The sequence below is a fragment of the Scyliorhinus torazame genome, chromosome 13, assembly GCF_047496885.1.
Source record: "Scyliorhinus torazame isolate Kashiwa2021f chromosome 13, sScyTor2.1, whole genome shotgun sequence".
Taxonomy (NCBI): Eukaryota; Metazoa; Chordata; class Chondrichthyes; order Carcharhiniformes; family Scyliorhinidae; genus Scyliorhinus; species Scyliorhinus torazame.
In genome coordinates, this window is record NC_092719.1 from 199125153 (window position 1) to 199147065 (window position 21913).

The following is a 21913-nucleotide window of genomic DNA, read 5'->3' on the forward strand; positions in this document are numbered from 1 at the left end:
TAATCCGTTCTAACTTTATGAACCCTGCCATATCGTTTATCCAGGTCTCCACCCCCGGTGGCTTAGCTTCCTTCCACATTAACAATATCCTGCGCCGGGCTACAAGGGACGCAAAGGCCAACACGTCAGCCTCTCTCGCCTCCTGCACTCCCGGCTCTTCTGCAACCCCAAATATAGCCAACCCCCAGCTTGGTTCGACCCGGACCCCCACCACCTTCGAAAGCAACTTTGCCACCCCCACCCAGAACCCCTGTAGTACTGGGCATGACCAGAACATGTGGATGTGATTCGCTGGGCCTCTCGAGCATCTCGCACACCTATCCTCTACCCCAAAAAATTTACTAAGCCGTGCTCCAGTCATATGCGCCCTGTGTAACACCTTAAATTGTATCAGGCTTAGCCTGGCACACGAGGACAATGAGTTTACCCTACGTAGGGCATCCGCCCACAGCCCCTCCTCAATCTCCTCTCCCAGTTCTTCTTCCCATTTCCCTTTCAGCTCATCTACCATGATCTCCCCCTCGTCCCTCATCTCCCTGTATATGTCCGCTACCTGACCGTCCCCCATCCATGTCTCTGAGATCACTCTATCCTGCACTTCCTGCGTCGGGAGCTGCGGGAATTCCCTCACCTGTTGCCTCACAAAAGCCCTCAATTTGCTTCATTCTCAGATAGAGTCATAGAATCTACAAAAAAGGCGTTTTGGCCCATCACGTCTAAGTCGGTCAAAAACAACCACCTAAGTATTCTAATCCTATTTCCCAGCACTTACCCCATTTCCTTGTGTGCTTGGCATGTCTTAGATAATATGAAATCTTAAATCACAGTTACAGTTGCACAGAATTACATAGAAACCGACCAATTGACCCACCTGCTGGCATTTATGCTTCACTTGAGATTCTTCCAATTCTCCCAAATCTAATTCCATCCTAAGACCATAAGACATGGGAGCAGAATTATGCCATTCGACCCATCAAGTCTGTTCCCCCCCCCCCCCCCCCCCCCCCCCCCCCCATTCGATCATGGCTGATATGTTTCTTATCCCTATTCTCCTGCCTTCTCCCTGTAACCTCTGATCCCCTTATTAATGAAGAATCTATCACAATCCAGTCCATCACGCGAACCCGCCTCCCAACCATTGACTCTGTCTGTCTATACCTCCCGCTGCATTGGGAAAGTGGGCAGCATAATCAAAGACCCCTCCCACTCGGGTTATTCTCTCTTCCAACCTCTTCCATTGGGCAGGAGATACAAAAGTCTGACAACACACATTAACAGATTCAAAACAGCTCCTTCCCTTCTGTTGCGAGGCTCCTGACTGACCCTCCTATGGACTCAATTGAGATCTCCATGTATCTTTTCTACTGAGTAGCACTACACTCCATATGCTTCACCCTATGTCTATGTATTTACATTGCGAATTTATCGTATGTCCTATGCTTCTCTCGTATGGAATGATCTGCCTGTTCTGTTCGTAGAACAATACTTTTCACTGTACCTCAGTACACGTGACAAATCAAAATCAAATCAAATCAGTGACTTGACCTTCAAAGCCTTCTGTGACAGTGAGTTCCACAGATTCACCACCCTCTGGCTAAAGAAATTCCTCCTCATCTCAGTTTTAAAGCATAGTCTCTTCAGTCTGTGGTGTGCCCTCGAGTTCTAGTCTCTCCTACCATTGTAAATATCTTCTCCACACCCACTCTTTCTAGGCCTCTGTGTTCTGTAAATTTCAATGAGATCCCCCCTCCCCATCCTTCTAAACTTCACCAAGTACAGTCCCAGAGTCCTCAACCCCTCCTCATAGACAAGCCCTTCATTCCCGGGATCATTCTTGTGAACCTCCTCTGGACCACCTCCAAGATCAGCACATCCTACCTTAGATTATGGGCCCAAACCTTCTCACAATATTATAAATGGGATCTGACCAGAGCCTTATATAGTTTTAGCAGTCCATCCCTGTTCTTATATTCTAGCCCTCTCAAAATGAATGCTAACGATCAATTTGTCTTCCTAACCGTCAACTGAACCTGCATGTTAATCTTAAGCGAATCTTGAACCAAGACTCCTAATTCCCTTTGTGCTGCAGATTTCCAAAGCCTTTCCCTATTTAGAAAATAGTCTATGCCTCTATTCTTCTGACCACAGTGCATAATCTCTCAGTTTTCCACCTGCCACTTCTTTTCCCATTCTCCCAGCCTGTCAAAGTCCTTCTGCAGCCTTCCTGCTTCCTCAACACTATCTGTCCCTCTACATATCTTTGTATCATCTGCAAACTTAGCAACAATGCCCTCACTTCCTTCTTCCAAATCGCTAATGTATGACATGAATAGTTGTGATCCCAACACTGACCCCTGCGGAACACCATTCGTCACTGGCTACCATCCTAAAAAAGACCCCTTTGTTCCCACTCTCTGCCATCTGCTAGTCAGTCAATCAGCATAACTATCTGTTCTCTCCTCACTTATATGCCTATCTCACTGTGTGTGTGCGTATCCCACATGCTGAAGTGCATTTCATAACTTAATAAAAATGTAAGTTAAAGTCAGGAATTAATTAAGTAATCATTCTCACAGTGCAGAAGGAGGCCATTCAGCCTATCAAGCCTGCACCGAACCTCTGAAAGAGTACTTCACCCAAGCTTACTCCCTCGTTTTATCCCATTAATCCCTTAATCTAACCTACACTAAGGGGCAATTTTAGCATGGCCAAGCCACCTAACCTGAACATCTTTGGACCGTGGGAGGAAACCAGACCACCCAGAGAAAACCCACGCAGACACGGAGAAAGTGCAAACTCCACACAGACCCAAGGCTAGAATTGAACCCGGGTCCCTGACACTGAGGCAGCAGCGCTAACCACTGTGCTACCGTGCCAAAGTTTCAACTAGCATTTCCATGTGGGGCTGGCTTCTTATGCAGATAAAATTTGATAGTTTTATCTAGCCATGTTCACCGTTTGCTAGCAGATGTGTAACTTTTGAATCCAAGTATGAAAATTTTAAAGTAGCCAATGTCCCACTTTGATTAGAGCAACATTTCAACTAATGATGCAATTCTGCAAAAGGGCTTCGCATTTGACATTGAGCAACCAAGATTATTGGTTCCTATTGTAAGTGGGGGTACTTATCTCAATCAGTCCGTCCTAGTCCTCGATTTTTCTCTCAGATAGTTAGGCTATGCATTTCACTGCAATGACTTGCAAATTGAACATGAAAATGCTCCTTCAATTATTGCTAACCAGTCTTTGGCAAACTGCCTTTGCCCTATCTAAGGCAGAGTTCACTGTGATAGATGTTAATTTGTCTCAACAGCAGATTATATATGTCAGCTTGAGGAAATTTGGTCAGTGGCATGATCATCAATTCAGTTTGTCAGACTATGTCCTGGATCTAATGGGTGTTGTTATTTGTTATTTCTTTTGATTATTTTCTTTCCTCGTATACACCTTCACGGTGCCTCGTTTACTTGTTCCCTAAGTAATCCTGTCAACCTCCTTCATAATAAATACTACTTTAGAAGGTATATGTGTAGCGGGGCCGAATCTGAAAGTCAAAAGGGAATTTATTCACCACACTAATTCTTGTCTGAAGGAACATCCTCCACAACTATGTGCATCCCATCCAACATTGGTCATCAGCTGACAGTTTGAAAAAGAACTGACTCGAGTGTGTGATTTCTGTTGGTAGAATTGCCACTCATTGTGCAACAAGTCAATCCCAGAATTGCTCAGAAATTTCACAAAGTTCAATCAATGCACCTTCAGGAAATATTAATTCCAACTATCTGTATGAGGAGGATCTTCCAGATAACCATAATAAGAAACTTCTATTCATTTTGCTTTGAATGTGATACATTGGAACCATATTTGCCTGTCATTGGGAGAGGATGTTTAATGTTCTTATGGTACAAGATTAGAAGGAGACATTGGTCCAAGGGTGCGATGTTTTATTCTAATTGCTAGTTTGCCTTCATCCTTCAATCATTGCTGATCTGTTGGCGTTGATTAAAACTAAAATTGCTGCTAAGAACCATCTACGCTTAGGGCTGTTCAAAGATTGAATTCTATGAAGCATGAGTGGGTAGCATTTAATGATCAAAAATCACTATTACAACTCAATCAAAAGCTCACATAAACTGAAAGGCTAAGTGAAGTATGATTATGCATAGTTTAATTCTCAGCCATTTGTCGTGCAGATCTGATTGTAGGGATGAATGGCAATACCTAAAGTATATTTATCTGACCACAGCGGGAAATTGTTTACCATCAACACTGATCTTTACCGCATGGACTGCAGCGGTTCAAGATGTCACCTCACCACCATCACCATGAGAGCAAGTACGGGTGGGCCACAAATGCTAGTCTAGCCAGTGACACCTAGACTCCGTGAAATAATTTTTTTTTAAAGTAACAATAGTATCTGGTTTGTAATTTTGCTTCCAATGAGAATGTAGTGGAAAGAAGTCACCATATTTCTTGAGATTGGTGTGACTGATCTTCCTGAGATATGACAAATGTTTGTTTTGAACCCTCCTGCTGGCAGAGCAACCACTTAAAACACCGGATTGGGCTGGTTTCTCCATAGCCCGACGCCAAAATAGTGATCGTCAATCGGGCGGAGAATGGATTCTGACGCCGGAATCGAGGCCAGCGCCTGTTTAATGCCGGTCCATCATCCTCCACCCCCTCCAAACAGGCGTCGCCATGACGCGCCGCTTCTTTTTTTGAATAAACCCAATTCATATTTTCCATTTAAGGCGCAATTTAGCGTGGCCAGCCCACCTACCCTGCACATCTTTGGGTTGTGGGGGCAAAATCAATGCAAACACGGGGAGAATGTGCAAACCCCACACGGACAGTGACCCAGGGCCGGTATCGAACTTGGGCCCTCGATGCCAATAGCACAAGAATAACTATAAATTAGAAAGTGTTCCTTAGTGGCCACAATGATGTCTGGTGTGTAAAACAAAATCATAGAATCCCTGCAGTGCAGAAGGGAGACCATTTGGCCCCTCAATTCTGCATCGGCCCTACCAAGAGCACCCTACCTAGGCCCACATCCCTTCCCCATGCCAGTAACCCCACCTAACGTATCCATCTTTGGACACTAAGGGGCAATTTAGAATGGCCAATCCACATAACCTGCGCATCTTTGGACTGTGGAAGGAAACCAGAGCTCCCGGAAGAAACCCATGCAGACACGGAATATGAAAACTCCATACAGACAGTCACCCGAGGCCGGATCGAATCCCATGTCCCTGGCGCTGTGAGGCAGCAGTGCTAACCACTGTGCCATTCCAATTGTTGGGAGGTGAGAGTGACTGCTCTTGACATCAAGGCAATATTTGAGCGAGTATGGCATCAAGGAGCCCTAGAAAAACTGGAGTCAGTGGGAATCGGGGGGGAAAACTCTCCACTGGTTGGAGAGTCATACCTGGCACAAAGGAAGATGGTTGTGGTGGTTGGAGGTCAATCATCTCAGTTCCAAGACATCACTGCAGGAGTTCCTAGGCGTAATGTCCTAGACCCAACCATCATCAGCTGCTTCATCAATGCATCAATCCCTTCCATCATAAGGTCGGAAGTACGGATGTTCACCATTTGTGACTCCTCAGATAATGAAGCAGTCCCATGTCCAAATATTGCAAGACCTGGACAATATCCAGGCTTGGGCTGACAAGTGGCAAATTACAGTCGTGCCACACAAATGCCAGGGAATGACCATCGCCTACAAGGGAGGACCTAACCATCACCCCATGACATTCAATGGCGTTGAATAATATATAATAGCCATATTAATACTGTGGCTACCAGGGCAGGCCAAAGGGTAGGAATCCTACGGCAAGTAACGCACCTCCTTACCCCCCAAAGCCTGTCCACTATCTACAAGGCACAAGTCAGGGGTGTAATGGAATACTCTCCTCTTGCTTGGATGAGTGCAGCTCCAAAACACTCAAGAAGCTCGACACCATTCAGGGCAAACAGGATTTCTCCCCCTTTCTCAAACATTCAAACTTTCCACCGCCGATGAACAATGGCAGCCTCGTGTACCATCTACAAGATGCACTGCATAACTCGCCAAGGTTCCTTAGACAGCATCTTCCAAACCAACAACCATTACCATCTCGAAGGATAAGAGCAGCAGATATCTGGGAACCCCACCATCTGGAGTTTCCCCCTCCATCTCACTCTCCACCCTGATTTGGAAATATATTGCCGTTCCTTCACTGTCAGTGGGGAAAAATCCTGGAACTCCTTCCCGAACAACACTGTGTGTACCTATACCTTGAGGACTGCAGCAGTTCAAAAAGGTAGCTACCATCACATTTTGAAGGGCAACTAGGGATGGGCAATAAATGCTGGCCTAATCAGCGATGCCCACACCCCGTGAATGAATTTTTAAAATTACTCTTTGTATGGTGGGCTGCATTCAGATTGATTTCAGTGCAGTCTGCTATCACCCGGTGTGACTGCACCCAGTTTTCTTTACCTGGATGTTCTTTTTTAATTTTTAATTTTTCCAATTAAGGGGAAATTTAGTGTGGCCAATCTGCCAACCCTGCACGTCTTTGGGTTGTGGGGGTAAGACCCACACAGACATGGGGTGAATGTGAAAATTCCACACTGTCAGTGACCCGGGGCTGGGATCGAACCCGGGTCCTCAGTGCCGTGAGGCAGCAGTGCTAACCACTGCACCACGCCCTGCCTGGAAGTTGACAAAAGAGGAACAAAGTTTCATTCCCCATTTGTAGAATCTGTTAAGTTTAGCATATAAATGCACCAAATATGCAAGATTTGTCGTGACAAGGTGGCAAAGTATCATAAATAATGATCCTTTTCATGTCTCCTTGTTCAGTGTGACCTCATCTGAGAAGGTGGACAAAGCCCAGAGATACGCAGATTTCACCTTGTTATCTATACCATACCCAGGTAACCACTTCACAGCAAGGGCTGAATATGTTTGCAGAGATAATAGCTAATCAAAGTTATTGGTCCTTGTTTTTCTTTAAATAGACTTGCTAAATAATTCAAATCAGCAATGTTCTTGCTTCATCTTGTCCAAAGACAGCTATGGGAAAGCTGACACAAGCAGCAGCCTGTTTGTGGGGGCCCAGTCAATGTTTGAAACCTTTCCTGGCCCATTGAACTAGTTGTCTGCCCACTATCACTTCTGTTGATGTATCAGTTTAAACCTAAAGAATCAATGTTCATTTTGAATTATCAGTGATTACTGAGACTACACAGTTGCATCTTTCTCATCAAGTTTGAATGAAAAGAAACATTTGATTTTTAAAACCTAGCTTGAATTGATAAAATGTCACCAACATCTGTGGAAAATTCTGGATGTAGATTATTCTTAGGTGGGTAGTAAGCATCGGATCAAGAGATGATTGATTGCCTGTAGCCATTCAGTATTCTGATGTTTCTGAAAAACCCATTTATGCTGAGTGATGTAGATAGTAGATGTAGAGTGATGTACACTCCTGAGGTGTAGATAGAAAAGGAAGCAATATTTATATTAATCCAATGCTTTTCACGATCTTAGGCTGTCCCAAAGCCCTTTGCACTCAATGAAGTACTTTTTAAGTGGGGCCACTGTTGTAATATGGAACACACAACCGTTAATTTGCCCACAGGAAAGTCCCACAAGTCGCACTATAATAATCAGATAACCTGTTTCACTAAAATAAAAGACACATACTGCAGATGTTGGAAATCTGAAGTAAAAACGTAAAATGCTGGAGAAAACTCTGCAGATCTGGCAGCATCTATGGAGAGGGAAACATAGTTAATGCTTCAATATGACCCTTATTTGGAACCTGTTGCACTGTTGTTAGTTAAGGGCACAGTGAAGGCAGTGTTGTCATAGTCATTGCATCTTTTTTTCTACCTTGTCTGCAGGTTGTGAATTTTTTAAGGACTACAAGGATCGTGATTACACAGCTGAAGGGCTGGTGTTCAACTGGAACCAGGTGAGTTTTCAGCTGATGGGAGGCATGCACGTCGAAACTGTTTGTCTTGTTTTTCTTTCTCCCAGCCAACACCCTTTTTCCCTGCCCTTCACAATTGAGAAAAACAAGTATATAATTAGAGTATAGATTACTGATCAAGGAAGGAGTTTTCCATGGTGGGTAGGTTGTAGATACTACAGATTTTCTTTTGCCCTCTGTTGTGTACTGTGGGAACATGTGCAGGGATACCTCCTACAACTGTGTGCTGTCTGCTTGGCTTTGAGCTTAACGGGTGGCATGGAGCAGGAACAGGCATTAGTTGTGATTGAGACAGTTTTTCTGCAGTGAACTAGAATCTTATCACTGGTTGACATTAGGGACAAGAGTGTGTAGGCTTCATCTGCATGAACAAATGCATTTTAATAATTCACTTGAGCCAAACGGAGAATTCTAAAAGGTCCAAAGACGTGCAGGTTAGGTGGATTGGCCGTGCTAAATTACCCGTAGTGTCCATAAGGGTTGGGAGGGGTTATTGGGTTGCGGGGATAAGGTGGAAGTGAGGGATTAATGTGGGTCGGTGCAGACTCGATGGGCCGAATGGCCTCCTTCTGCACTGTATGTTCTATGTAATCTATGTAATCTATGTTTGTAACTGCCATAAAATAGTGTAATAAATTCTGCAACAACTTGCATTTATTTAGAAGCTTTTGTAGCAAAACAATTCCAAAGTGCTTAGAGGTCTAATTAGGCAAAAATATACTTTAAACTCAAATACAAATGTTCAGTCCAGTCATGACAACACATCTGTAAGAATGCACTTTGAAATTTGACCCTGTGTAAAAATAAATATTATGTCTGAAATTAAATATATTGAAGCTGCATGGACTTTGGGACATCGATGTCTAGGGAAGGTGGTGGCGCAGTAGTAGTGTCACGACTCGTAATCCAGAGATCCAGGATGATGCTCTGGGGACCCAGGTTCGAATCCCACCACGTCAGATGGTGAAATTTGAATTCAATAAAAACCTGGAATTGAAACCATTGCTGGTTGCCATAAAGGGTTGCCAACCTCTGAAATGGCTTAGCAAACCACTCAGTGTTGGCCTAGCCAGCGCCATCCACAATCTAAACAAATAAAAAGAAATAGAGGTTGCGAGCCCACAGTGGGCCCAAAGAGAATCTTGCAGAAGGAACAGCTGATGCTGAAGGCCCAATCAGAGGGCTGGCAACTCTAGTCTCAGCAGCCGCACTAGGAGAGATGAGTCTCAGCAGCTGCACTAGGGTATCTCAACATAGAGGTGCCCTTGGGGGGCATGTGTTGAAACTTAATATAATGAAGGGCAGAGCTGTTAGGCCTCTTCGGATGCATTGAATGCACTACTGGTGTGGCCTTTCCTGCCGGCAGGCCCCTCTTTGGTTATGGAACCTCAAGCTCCGATGGCACTCCCGGCCTGTCACAAGGAAGTCCCCACCATTGAGCTAGCGGCCACATACAGAGGGGCACTATTCTGTCGGATGTAATTGTGTCTGTACTTCTCTTTATTGGCTGCCTACCTCGGTGGTTCAGATAACCAATCCCGATCTATTCTCCCTTGGGAAGAAATGAATTAGAACAAAGAACAATACAACACAGGAACAGGCCCTTCGGCCCTCCAAGCCTGTACCGGTCATGATACCAACCTTTGCCAAAACCCTCAGCACTTCCTTGTGCCGTATCCCTCTATACCCATCCTATCCATGTGTTTGTCAAGATGTCTTTTGAACGCCGTTAATGTATCTGCATCCACCAACCTCCCCTGGCAACGCGTTCCAGGCACTCGCCACCCTCTGCGTAAAAAAACCTGCCTCGCACATCTCTAAACTTTGCCCCTCGCCCTTAAACCTATGTCCCCTGATGACTGACCCCTCCACCCTGGGAAAGAGTGCCTGCCCATCCATTCTATCCATGCATCCCATAATCTTGTAGACCTCTATCAGGTCACCCCTCAACCTCCATCTTTCTAATGAAAACACTCCGAGTCTATTCAGTCTCTCCACATGCCCTCCGGACCAGGCAACACCGTGGTAAACCTCCTCTACCCTCTCCAAAGTCTCCACATCCTTCTGGTAGTGTGGCGTCCAGAATTGTGCACAATGGTCCAAGTGCGGCCGTACCAAGGTTCTGTACAACTGTAGCATGACTTGCCGGTTTTTATACTATTCAATGCCACGTCCAATGAAGGCAAGCATTCTATATGCTTTCTTGACTACCTTGTCCACTTGTGTTTCCACCTTCAAAGATCTGTGGACCTGCACACCCAGATCTCTCTGACTTTCTATATTCCTAAGTGTTTTGCCATTTACGGTATATTTTCCCTCTATGTTAGACCTGCCAAAATGCATTACCTCACATTTGTCTCAAGTCTCCAACCTATCTATGTCCTGCTGTATCCTCTGACAATCCTCAACACTATCTGCCACTCCACCAACCTTGGTGTCATCCGTGAATTAGACCAGCTACATCTTCCTCCAAATTGTTTACCTCCAAATCGTTTATGTATACTACAAACAACAGAGGCCCCGACACCTATCCCTGTGGAACACCACTAGTCGCAACCTTCCATTCAGAAAAACACCCTTCTACTGCTACCCTTTGCCTTCTGTGACCGAGCCAGTTCTGTATCCATCTTACCCCCTCACCTCTGATCCCATGTGACTTCACCTTTTGTACCAGTCTGCCATGAGGCACCTTGTCAAAGGCTTTACTGAAGACCATGTAAAAACATCCACAGCCCTCCCCTCATCAATCATCTTTATCACCTCCTCAAAAAACTCGATCAAGTTAGTGAGGGACGACCTTCCCTTCACAAAACCATCCTGCCTATCATTAATGAGTCTGGAATCAACCTAGTGAACCTCCTCTGAACTGTCTCTAATGCAACTACATCCCTCCTCAAATAAGGGGACTAAAACTACACTATACTCCAGTCTGCTTTTGTCTACTTGTCCCACCCATTCATAATTTTAAAAGCTTCTATTGTATTGCCCCTTAATCTGTGCTTTTCTAATATTTCAAAGATTCATATTTGTATTTTGTTATCTTAGTGAATCTGTGTTGTCCTTTTTCAAATTTCAATATCCTTCCTATTGTCTGGAGCCTAATATTGATCCAGTATCCTTAAACGGTATTAAGAATTTATATTGGTGGTTCATTGAATTTTGGCTTTGACATCCTGTATATCTTAGAACATAAGAACTAGGAGCAGGAGTAGGCCATCTGGCCCCTCGAGCCTGCTCCGCCATTCAATGAGATCATGGCTGATCTTTTGTGGACTCAGCTCCACTTTCCGGCCCGAACACCATAACCCTTAATCCCTTTATTCTTCAAAAAACTATCTATCTTTATCTTAAAAACATTTAATGAAGGAGCCTCTACTGCTTCACTGGGCAAGGAATTCCATAGATTCACAACCCTTTGGGTGAAGAAGTTCCTCCTAAACTCAGTCCTAAATCTACTTCCCCTTATTTTGAGGCTATGCCCCCTAGTTCTGCTTTCACCCGCCAGTGGAAACAACCTGCCCGCATCTGTCCTATCGATTCCCTTCATAATCTTATATGTTTCTATAAGATCCCCCCTCATCCTTCTAAATTCCAACGAGTACAGTCCCAGTCTACTCAACCTCTCCTCGTAATCCAACCCCTTCAGCTCTGGGATTAACGTGGTGAATCTCCTCTGCACACCCTCCAGTGCCAGTACGTCCTTTCTCAAGTAAGGAGACCAAAACTGAACACAATACTCCAGGTGTGGCCTCACTAACACCTTATACAATTGCAGCATAACCTCCCTAGTCTTAAACTCCATCCCTCTAGCAATGAAGGACAAAATTCCATTTGCCTTCTTAATCACCTGTTGCACCTGAAAACCAACTTTCTGCGACTCATGCACGAGCACACCCAGGTCTCTCTGCACAGCAGCATGTTTTAATATTTTATCATTTAAATAATAATCCCTTTTGCCGTTATTCTTACCAAAATGGATGACCTCACATTTGTCAACATTGTATTCCATCTGCCAGACCCTAGCCCATTCACTTAGCCTGTCCAAATCCCTCTGCAGACTTCCAGTATCCTCTGCACTTTTTGCTTTACCACTTATCTTAGTGTCGTCTGCAAACTTGGACACATTGCCCTTGGTCCCCAACTCCAAATCATCTATGTAAATTGTGAACAGTTGTGGGCCCAACACTGATCCCTGAGGGACACCACTAGCTACTGATTGCCAACCAGAGAAACACCCATTAATCCCCACTCTTTGCTTTCTATTAATTAACCAATCCTCTATCCATGCTCCTACTTTCCCCTTAATGCCATGCATCTTTATCTTATGCAACAACCTTTTGTGTGGCACCTTGTCAAAGGCTTTCTGGAAATCCAGATATACCACATCCATTGGCTCCCCGTTATCTACCGCACTGTTAATGTCCTCAAAAAATTCCACTAAATTAGTTAGGCACGACCTGCCCTTTATGAACCCATGCTGCGTCTGTCCAATGGGACAATTTCCATCCAGATGCCTCGTTATTTCTTCCTTGATGATAGATTCCAGCATCTTCCCTACTACCGAAGTTAAGCTCACTGGCCTATAATTACCCACTTTCTGCCTACCTCCTTTTTTAAACAGTGGTGTCACGTTTGCTAATTTCCAATCCGCCGGGACCACCCCAGAGTCTAGTGAATTTTGGTAAATTATCACTAGTGCATTTGCAATTTCCCTAGCCATCTCTTTTAGCACTCTGGGATGCATTCCAGGCTAAGTTGTATCTTGTGATACAACATTGAATTCCAGCATTTTAAAAATGTTACCAACCTGAGTTGCTGTCTTTAATAGAAAACCAAAATATGACAATGCTGGAAATCTGAAATAAAACAGAAAATTCTGGGAATACTCAACGGGTCAGGTTGCATCTGTGAAGCGAGAATCAAGAGATTTAATTTTTCAGGTCGATGATCTTTCATCAGATCTGGAAGTTAAAAGGTTTTAAGCAAGTACAAAGCAGGGGGCGGGAAATAGAATAAAAGGGCAGGTCTGCGATGGAGTGGAAAGCAGGCTACATGTCAAAAGGGATGCAACGCAAAAAGGAATGGGGCAAATAAACAAGAAACAAAAGGTGAGTCAAGAGTAACAGCAGAATCATTTTGAGTTGTTGGCTGAAAAAAATGGAAGTAGTGGTTATGAACTGAATTTGTTGATGCCTGAGGGAGAGGTTGAGTTGGAATGAGAATTCTGAAGACAAGGACCAAGAGTCTGCTGTGTTGGGGAGGATTCTTGGCCAAAGAAGTAGACAACACAAGAACATCCCAGAGTCGTGCCGAGCTTGAAATTCATCGGCGTGCAAGGGGATGAAATTGAGGCCTTCTAGGTCTGTAAATTTGCACCTCCAGACTCCTCTGCATATCACAGCAATGAAGCATACTGCCATTTAGAATATAGTTTATTTTTACCAGAGTGTATAATTTCACACTTGAATTCCGACTCTCTTTTAGCTGTATCCTCCACCTTGTCACTTCCCCTTTTCAGCTTCCTTTGTTCTTATAACTAGCCACACTTCCTGTTTTAGCATTATTTGAAAATGTTGACACTCTTTCTCGAGGCCTATATACAAATCACTGATAAACAACTTAAGATAAATAATACCTGCAGGCCACTTCCACCAACTCCGGAGAAACTGTGCTTAACTCTTACTCTTTTCCCTAATTCCATTCCTCTTAACCTTCCCGAGTAATTAATTATGTATCGTCATCTTCTTCTTCTTTGGCAATCACTCACTAGCTAGTATGGTTGTAACTCTGTGTTACTGATCATAAGTTCTGTGGGTTGTTGCATGGCTGATGAGTCCAAATCTCCGACTGCACATTTGGCTGGTGTTTCCGGGAGGTGTGATTGGCCTTTAGACTGTTATTCCTTTCTCGGAATCCTTTTCTGGATCTCCTCTTGCTGCCGGGTGCTCTCGAAGAATTGTGTCCCTTCAGTCAGGAGGTTCCTCCAAGTAGGTCACTTCTGAGCAAGGTTCTCCCAGGTGCTGACGCCTATGTGACATTTCTTCAGGTCAGCCTTCAGCATGTCTTTGAAATGCTTCCTTTGACCTCTTGTTCCGAAGCCTTCTTTCGGTATTGTTTTTTCTGGGTCTTGCTTTTGCAGTCAGGTATTTGGCACCCTAAGCACATGGGCGGCCTAGTAGAGTTGGTTTCGGGTGAATATGGCCTCTATGCTGGTGCTCTTGGTTCCTTCAAGGACACTCCTGTTAGTATGCCTGTCCTCCCAGCTGATGCGGAGAAACTGTCTCAGTTAGCGTTGAAGCTTTGTTGCTACCTCTCCAGGGCTTTGAAGTGTCATCTGTCCATGGTCAAAGTTTCTGAGCCGTATAGAGGAATTGGGCGGATGACTGCCTTGTACACAAGGATCTTGGTATCAGCGCCGATGTTGAGGCAATCGAAGACTCATCCTTAGGCGTCCAAAGGTGGCGCTTGCAGATTGGATGCGATGTTGGATCGTCACACCGATGTGAGCCATAAATGAGAGGTTCCCCAGGCTGGGGAAATGTTCTAAGTTTGGGAGGGGTTCTCTGTTGATCTTAATGGAGGAAGAGACCAGACATTGGTTTGGGGCAGGTTGGTAAAGGACTTGAGGCTGAGACCAATTCTTTGGTATGCTTCCGCAGGCGTCAAGCATGGCATGGAGATTCTCTTCCGAGAAAGCAGAAATGGCGCTGTCATGCATACTCAAGTTCCCGTGAGCGATGTCAGTGTAATTTTCTTCTTGGATTTCAGCCCGTTGATGTTGAAAGGTTTTCCGTCCATCCTGTAGACGATGTCCATTCCACTGAAAAGCATGTTCTTGACATGGTAAAGGACGTGGCGGTGAAGATGGATAAAAGGGCAAGGCCGATGACACATCCCTGCTTCACTTCATTCTTGACCAGAAAGGTTTCTATCTTATTTTCATTAGTGAGGACTGGTGCCGGCATCTTATCACAGAGGAGTTAGAGGATGTTAATTAATTTCTCTGGACAGCCAGCCTTTGACAGGGTCTTCTATAGCACTTCATGATTGACTGAGTCAAAAGCCTTGGTCAGATCACTGAAGGCTATGTAAACTGGTTGATGTTGCTCCTGACATTTTTCTTGAAGTTGTTGAGCAGTGAAAATCATGTCCATTATTCCACAATTTGGTCGGAAGACACACTGGCTTTCTGGAAGGATTTCTTCAGAGACTGGGAGAAGGCAGCTAGTGAGGATTAGGGCAATGATCTTTCTGGCGATGGAGAATGGGGAGATTTTTCGGTAGTTCCTACGTCCGCTTTGTCTACTTTCTTGAAGATGGTGGTGAAGACAGAATCCCTGAGGTTGGCAGGGATTTCTTCTGTCCCAGATTTTCAGGAATAGTTAATGAAGGTGATCTCTTCTCCAAGTGTGAAAATCCCTGGGATCCCACCTACTCCTGTTGCTTTTCCATTCTTCACGTGTTTAATGGCAGCTTCGACTTCATCCATGTTTGATGGAAGTCCAAGATCATCTTTGATGGGGAATTTGGAGATATCCTGGAACACCACCTCATCTATGATTGTATCACGGTTTAAGAGTTCTTTGAAGTGCTCTCTCCATTGAAGGTTGATGAGTTCTCTGCCTCTCAAAAGGGTTCCGTCCTTACACCGCACCGGTTTGAGGCCTAGACTGTTGGAAATACATTGCCTTGGTAGCACTGAAGAACCCCCTATAGCTCCTTAGTTTTCTCAGTTCAGTATTAGTTCTGATTTCCCTAGTTCTTCTTTGTATCTCCACCGTTGCTGTTTGATGAATTCTCCTCTTTGCCTTGCTGGTGATGTCAGTTTGTCAGGTGTGGAGAACATTCCTCTTATCGATGAGGTCGTGGATGGTGTGGTCCTTTTCATTCAACCAGTCTTGATGTTCCCTGGTCTTGTAGCTGATGGTTTCTTCGCAGTTTGAGATGATGGCTGTCTCCAACTCTTTCCAGTTTTCCTCCACTGTTAGAATGAACGCTTTGGAGATTTTGGAGAAGACATTGTTAACTAGCAAGCTTGGCTCTTGACGATTCGCAACATTAATCTTTTTCTAAGCTGTTTCTTCTGATGGAGTTTGATGGGCATAGAGGAATGGTGGTCTGACCAGCAGTGGCCTACACTGGTCGTCGCTTTGGGTGATGAGGGCATGCTTTTGGGCTCGGGAACAGTCAATCATGTACCAGTGCTTTGATCATGGATGTTTCCAGGAAGTGTTGAACTTGTATCTTTGGCAGAACAGTGTGTTAGTGATCACAAGCTCGTGTTCAGCACATTTGGCGACAGGAGAACCCCATTGGGAGTTGCAATTCCCAGTGCCTTCCTTTCCGATGATTCCTTCCCAGAGTTGGGAGCGCTTTCCAAACCCGGCAATGGAGTCCCCAAGGAGGATAATCTTATTTTCCTCAGGAATATTGAAAAATATGGTGCCCAGTGTAGAGTAGCAGCCTCCTTAGGACTCATCAATGATATTGAGGGTTGAGGCGTAGCCACTCTCGACTGCTGCCTGCTGGTTTTTGGTAAGTTGTAGACAGAGAGTTATGAGGCATTCGTTGATGCCAACAGGGAGCTCTTGGAGTCGGTTGATGAGTTTGTTCATGATGGCGAATCCAATTCCATGTGTCCTGGGCTGATCCTCGGGTTTTCCTCTCCAGAAGAAGGTGTAACCACCACAGTGTTCCCTCAGCTGCACTTCGCCTGCTCTTCAGGTCCCTTGCAGAGCAACAACACCAGTTTGAATTGCCTGAGTTCATTGGCAATAAGGGCAGTTCTCCGTTCCAGTCAATTGTTTTGCTCGTTATCCATGAGGGTACATTCGAGGTTCTGAAATTGAGTTTAACTGTGATTTTCTAGCCATGGGTGGATGAGCCTGCTGGATGCGGTTTTCCAGCCGGTTGGAGATAGTATGGACTATTTTAAGGGCATCTTTTCTGGCCCTTTCCCCTTGCTGGGTGAGCAAGTGGATGCTGAAGAGGGCTGCTCAGTTGTGAAGAAAGCTGCAAAAATGCTCTCCTGTTCCTATTCCAAAAGCAAAATGAGTGAATCATTCTCCCCACCTACATGACGGTCAAAAGCTAGGACTTCTGGATCTCGTGGTCCTGTCCCCATCATTTCTTGCCTATCACCACAGGGCTTGAGGATTCCTGGTGCACGATATCTTTTAACGTGGGTGTGCTGTTGCGCATCAGACACTCAGTCCTTGACAGAAGGTAGGCCCAGTTCCAGTGACAAGAGAGCCTCGACGACCGGGAACCTCCCTACTGTTGCAACCTTCACCTGCCATTGCAATCGTTGATACCCTATTAGTATCTTCCGCCTGCTCCGTCGTTGAGTTGTTTTGGAATTGCGCTTTGACTGGTTCCTCCCCGCAGACTTTACTTCTTTACTTCATGGCTGACCCTGCCAGGGGTTTGAGATCAGCGGAAAGCTCAAGCGTGGCAATCCGCAAAAGGTGGATGCCCATGCGTGGTATCTTCTCAAGCAACCTCCATATACTGCATCCAACCTCCCCTCCACCCCCCCCTCCATCCTCCCCACCCCCATCTACCATGTGTAAGAACGTTCATGAAAAAAGAGATCAGTACCAGATGTCTGCTTGTTCCTAGTAAAGACATTGACCATCATAACGGCCTCTGCAGTTATTCTTTGCAATTCCCAGCTTCAATAGTAGCCCATGCATTGTATAAAATGAGTATTTTTGCACTTGATTGCTGACCATAATCTACTTGTAGGATTTTGTAGATGCGCCGTTGAATATCCCCCCTTCTCTGACGGAGAATCTGAACATTGACTGGAAGGATTATCAGGTGAGTCTGTGCTCCAGAAATACTGGATTCTATCTTCAGAATAAATGTTGCTATTATCCAGATTTTTCCGCTCCTTTTCACTGGTTGACATTGATAATACAGCTCCAAGAAAATGCTGAACATTCGGGGTCAGGGGAATGCTCAAGTGCTGGACAGACCTACATTTAGGTATCGGGTCCACTTATTGTCACTTCAACACAAAGAGCCACTCGGCTCTAGTTAAATAAGCTTTAACTTCTCAATCTTAACTTGCAACCACTCATCCCTGGTAATAATTCAATTCCTTTTTATGATGCCGAAACTGTACACAGTGCCCCCACTGCAATCTAACGTGTTACACTTCCTTGCCACCCTAGAGCCTATTCATGATAACATCATTTATATTGGAGGTATAGAGTGGTTAGCACTGCTGCCGATGGCGGCAAGGACCCGGGTTCGATCCCGGTCCCGGGTCACTGTGGGGGTTTGCACATTCTCCTCGTGCCTGCGTGGGTTTCACCCCCGCAACCCAAAGTTGTGCAGGTTAGGTGGATTGGCCACACTAAATTCCCCCTTAGGTAGCTGGTCTGGCGTATTTGCACTATCTACAGCAATCTGGTCTGTATACATTCGCTTTGAACCCAGTGAGAGTACTGAGATGGAAATCTGACAGTGAAATTAAAAAAGGGACAGGCGCACATGAAGGTTCTTCAAAGTGGAGACAAGTTTTTAACATCATGGCTATTTCACGTTGCCAGTTAATTATTTTCTGTCATGGTAAAATGGTCTCTGTGCATCACCCTCTCTTAATGATTTGAGGTATAGTGCCAGTTATACTGGGTTTCACTGCTATGCGTGGACGTTGCTCAATGGAAATGAGAGGCCTGGTTCCATGAGTTTACTATCCTGAACCTGGCTAACTTGCTCTTGCTAAGATCACACACAAGCGCCAAGCAGGAATAGAGTTTACAGCCTGTTGAACCTGCTCTGCCATTCAACGGGTGCCTGGAGGAGAGGCGGTGGCATGACGGTATTGCCACTGGACTAGTAATCTAGAAACCCAAGGTCATGCCTGGGCACTTGGGTTCAAACCTCACCACTGCAGATGGTGAAATTTAAATTCAATAAAAATCTGCAATTAAAAGTCATGAAACCCTTGTCAATTGTCATTAAAAACCCATCTAGTTCACTAATGCCCTTTAGGGAAGGAAACCTGCCGCCCGTACCTGGTCTGGCCTACATGTGACCCCAGATCCACAGCAATGGCCTACCATACCACTGGGTTCAAGGGAAGTTGGGGATAGACAATGAATTCTGGCCCAGCCAGTGACACACATCCCATGAATGAATCGGGAAAAAATGATTGCCGGTTTCAGTTCCACTTTCTCATCCGCCCTTCGATTTTCTTGAGAAACCAAAACCTGTCAGTCTTGGCCTTAAATATATTCAACAATACAGCAGCCTCCACCCTCTGGGGTAGACAATTCCAAAAATTCACTACTCTTTGAGTGAAGTAATTCATCCTCCTCTCCATACTAAATAAACAGCCCCTTATTCCAGGAATGTGAGCCCCTCTTCAGATTTCCCAGCCAGGGGAAACAACTTGTCTGTCTACACTGTCAAGTCCCTTCGGAATCTTGTATGTTTCAGTGAGATGACGAAACATTCTTCTGAATGCCTGAGAGTACAGGTGCCGGAATGTGGCGACTAGGGGCTTTTCATAGTAACTTCATTGAAGCCTACTTGTGACAATAAGCAATTATTATTATTATTATTATTATCAGTATAGACCCAATTTACTCAGCCTCTCATTAACATAAGGTCTCTTTTAACAGATACGAAATGGATAATTAATAATTACTGAATCATTTAGATTTATTTATAGCAAGGGCCAGAGATTTACACACACCCATTGTAATATGAAACCGATTAGGTGCAGCATTAAAAGTAAAGATCCATTGGATGTCGAGAAGGCGTTTGATCGGGTAGAATGGGGGTACCTGATGGCAGTGCTGGAGCGGTTTGGGATTGGACCAAGGTTTGTGAACTGGGTAAAGCTATTATATAAGGAGCCGAAGGCGAGTGTCCGCACAAATAATATCAGTTCGAGATACTTTTCTCTCCACCGTAGGACGAGACAGGGATGTCCTATGTCCCCCCTGCTGTTTGCACTTGCGATTAAGACGTTGGCCATCGCATTGCGAAGTTCAGGAGCATGGAAAGGAATAGTGCGGGGGGGGGGTAGAGCATAGGGTGTCCTTATATGCCGACGACTTGCTGCTGTATGTGTCGGAACCGAGTGCGTCGATAGGAGGAATATTGGAGCTACTGCGGGTATTTGGGTCTTTCTCGGGGTACAAGCTGAACCTGGACACGAGTGAGTATTTTGTGGTGTCTCGGCCGGGGGTGGGGGCAGAGGTGTGGGGGCTGCCATTCCGTAGGGCAGGGACTCATTTTAGGTATCTGGGGGTGCAGGTTGCCCAGGAGTGGGGGAGCTTCGCAGGTACAACATCATTAGTTTGGTGGGGAGAGTGAAAGCCGATCTGGCAAGGTGGGATGGCCTTCCTCTGACACTGGCGGGTCGGGTACAGGCGGTTAAAATGAATGTGTTGCCGCGATTCCTGTTTATTTTTCAATGCCTACCGATTTTCCTGCCAAAGTCTTTTTTCGGGGAGATTGAGGGAAGGATTACCTCATTCATATGGGGAGGGAAGGTGGCCAGAGTGAGAAAGGTGCTGCTACAGAGGGGAAGGCAGGCAGGGGGTTTGGGTCTCCCAAACCTGTTGTACTACTACTGGGCGGCAAATGTGGAGAAGGTGCGGAGCTGGGTCAGAGGGGTTGATTCTCAGTGGGTCAGAATGGAGGAGAGTTTGTGCAGGGGATCGGGGCTGAAGGCACTAGCAACAGTGCCGCTCCCGATAGCTCCAGGGAAATATTCAGGGAGTCCGGTAATAATAGCTTCATTGAAAATCTGGAGGCAGTTTCGCCAACACTTCGGGTAGGGTCAAGGGAAATGCCGATTCGGGGGAACCACAGATTTGAGCCAGGGAGGTGGGATGGAAGTTTTCGGAAATGGGAAGAGAGTGGGATTAAGACGCTAAAAGATTTGTTTCTTCGGGGTCGGTTTGCAGGATTGAGGGAGCTGGAAGCGAAGTATGGGCTAGAGCAGGGAGAAGTGTTTAGGTACATGCAGGTTCGGGATTTTGCCAGAAGGAGATACAGAGCTTCCCAGAGGAACCGGCCTCCACATTGCTGGAGGAGGTGTTGACGACAAGGGGACTGGAGAAGGGGGCAGTGTCAGCGGTGTACGGAGCTATTTTGGAAGAGGATAAGGCACCACTGGAAGGGATCAAAGCAAAGTGGGAGGAGGAGCTGGGAGAGGTTATAGAGGAGGGGGTCTGGTGTGAGGTGCTCCGGAGAGTGAATGCCTCCACCTCATGTGCGAGGTTGGGGCTGATACAGCTGAAGGTGGTATATAGAGCGCACCTCACGAGGGCGAGGATGAGCCGATTTTTTTGAAGGAGTAGAGGATGTGTGAGAGCGTTGCAGGGGGGCCCCGCTAATCACGTTCATATGTTTTGGTCCTGTCCAAAGTTGGGGGTGGGGGGGTTGGGGGGTGGGTGGAGAGCCGTGTAGATTAAGGGTGACTATGGGTAATCCCTGATTCCTTTTTGTCATTTGTTTATGTAAACATGCGGGCTGATGTTTGGGGGTTGGTGGGCGGATGGGATCGTTGTTATTATGGGGATTGACATATCTTGCTGATTATTGTTTATTGTTGATGGGTGTAAATGCGGGAGAAAATGTGAAAAAGGAGGAGAATAAAAATATATGTTTTTTTAAAGTAAAGATCATATTCATTCAAATGTCAAGTGTGGCGACAATGCAGAATTTTAAACCCAGATTATCAGTGTGCCAGGAAAATTGGGTGCACGGACCCATGAAAATACATTTTCTTGGGTGTTTTGCTGTTTGAAACACTATTATTCTATGATCAATCTATGATTTACTTTAACAAAACATTTAAATATTGTAATACCAGATTCATATCACTGGAGGGTGTTGTACTGGGTTGAAGCTTCCTCTAGTGGCGGCAGACAAGCACTGCAGTATTTTTGTTG

General features: G+C 45.3%; 1 protein-coding gene across 14 annotated transcripts in view; it reads left to right on the plus strand.

Annotated features, from left to right (window-relative positions):
* Window positions 1–21913, plus strand: part of mtmr14 (myotubularin related protein 14) — a 120801-nt gene that overhangs the window by 45557 nt on the left and 53331 nt on the right. For all 14 annotated transcript variants that reach the window (XM_072472862.1, XM_072472860.1, XM_072472863.1 and 11 more), the window contains exons 7-9: window positions 6857–6930; window positions 7903–7973; window positions 17739–17813. In XM_072472862.1, coding sequence (XP_072328963.1) covers window positions 6857–6930; window positions 7903–7973; window positions 17739–17813 — 220 coding nt within the window. The remainder of the gene's footprint in view (window positions 1–6856; window positions 6931–7902; window positions 7974–17738; window positions 17814–21913) is intronic.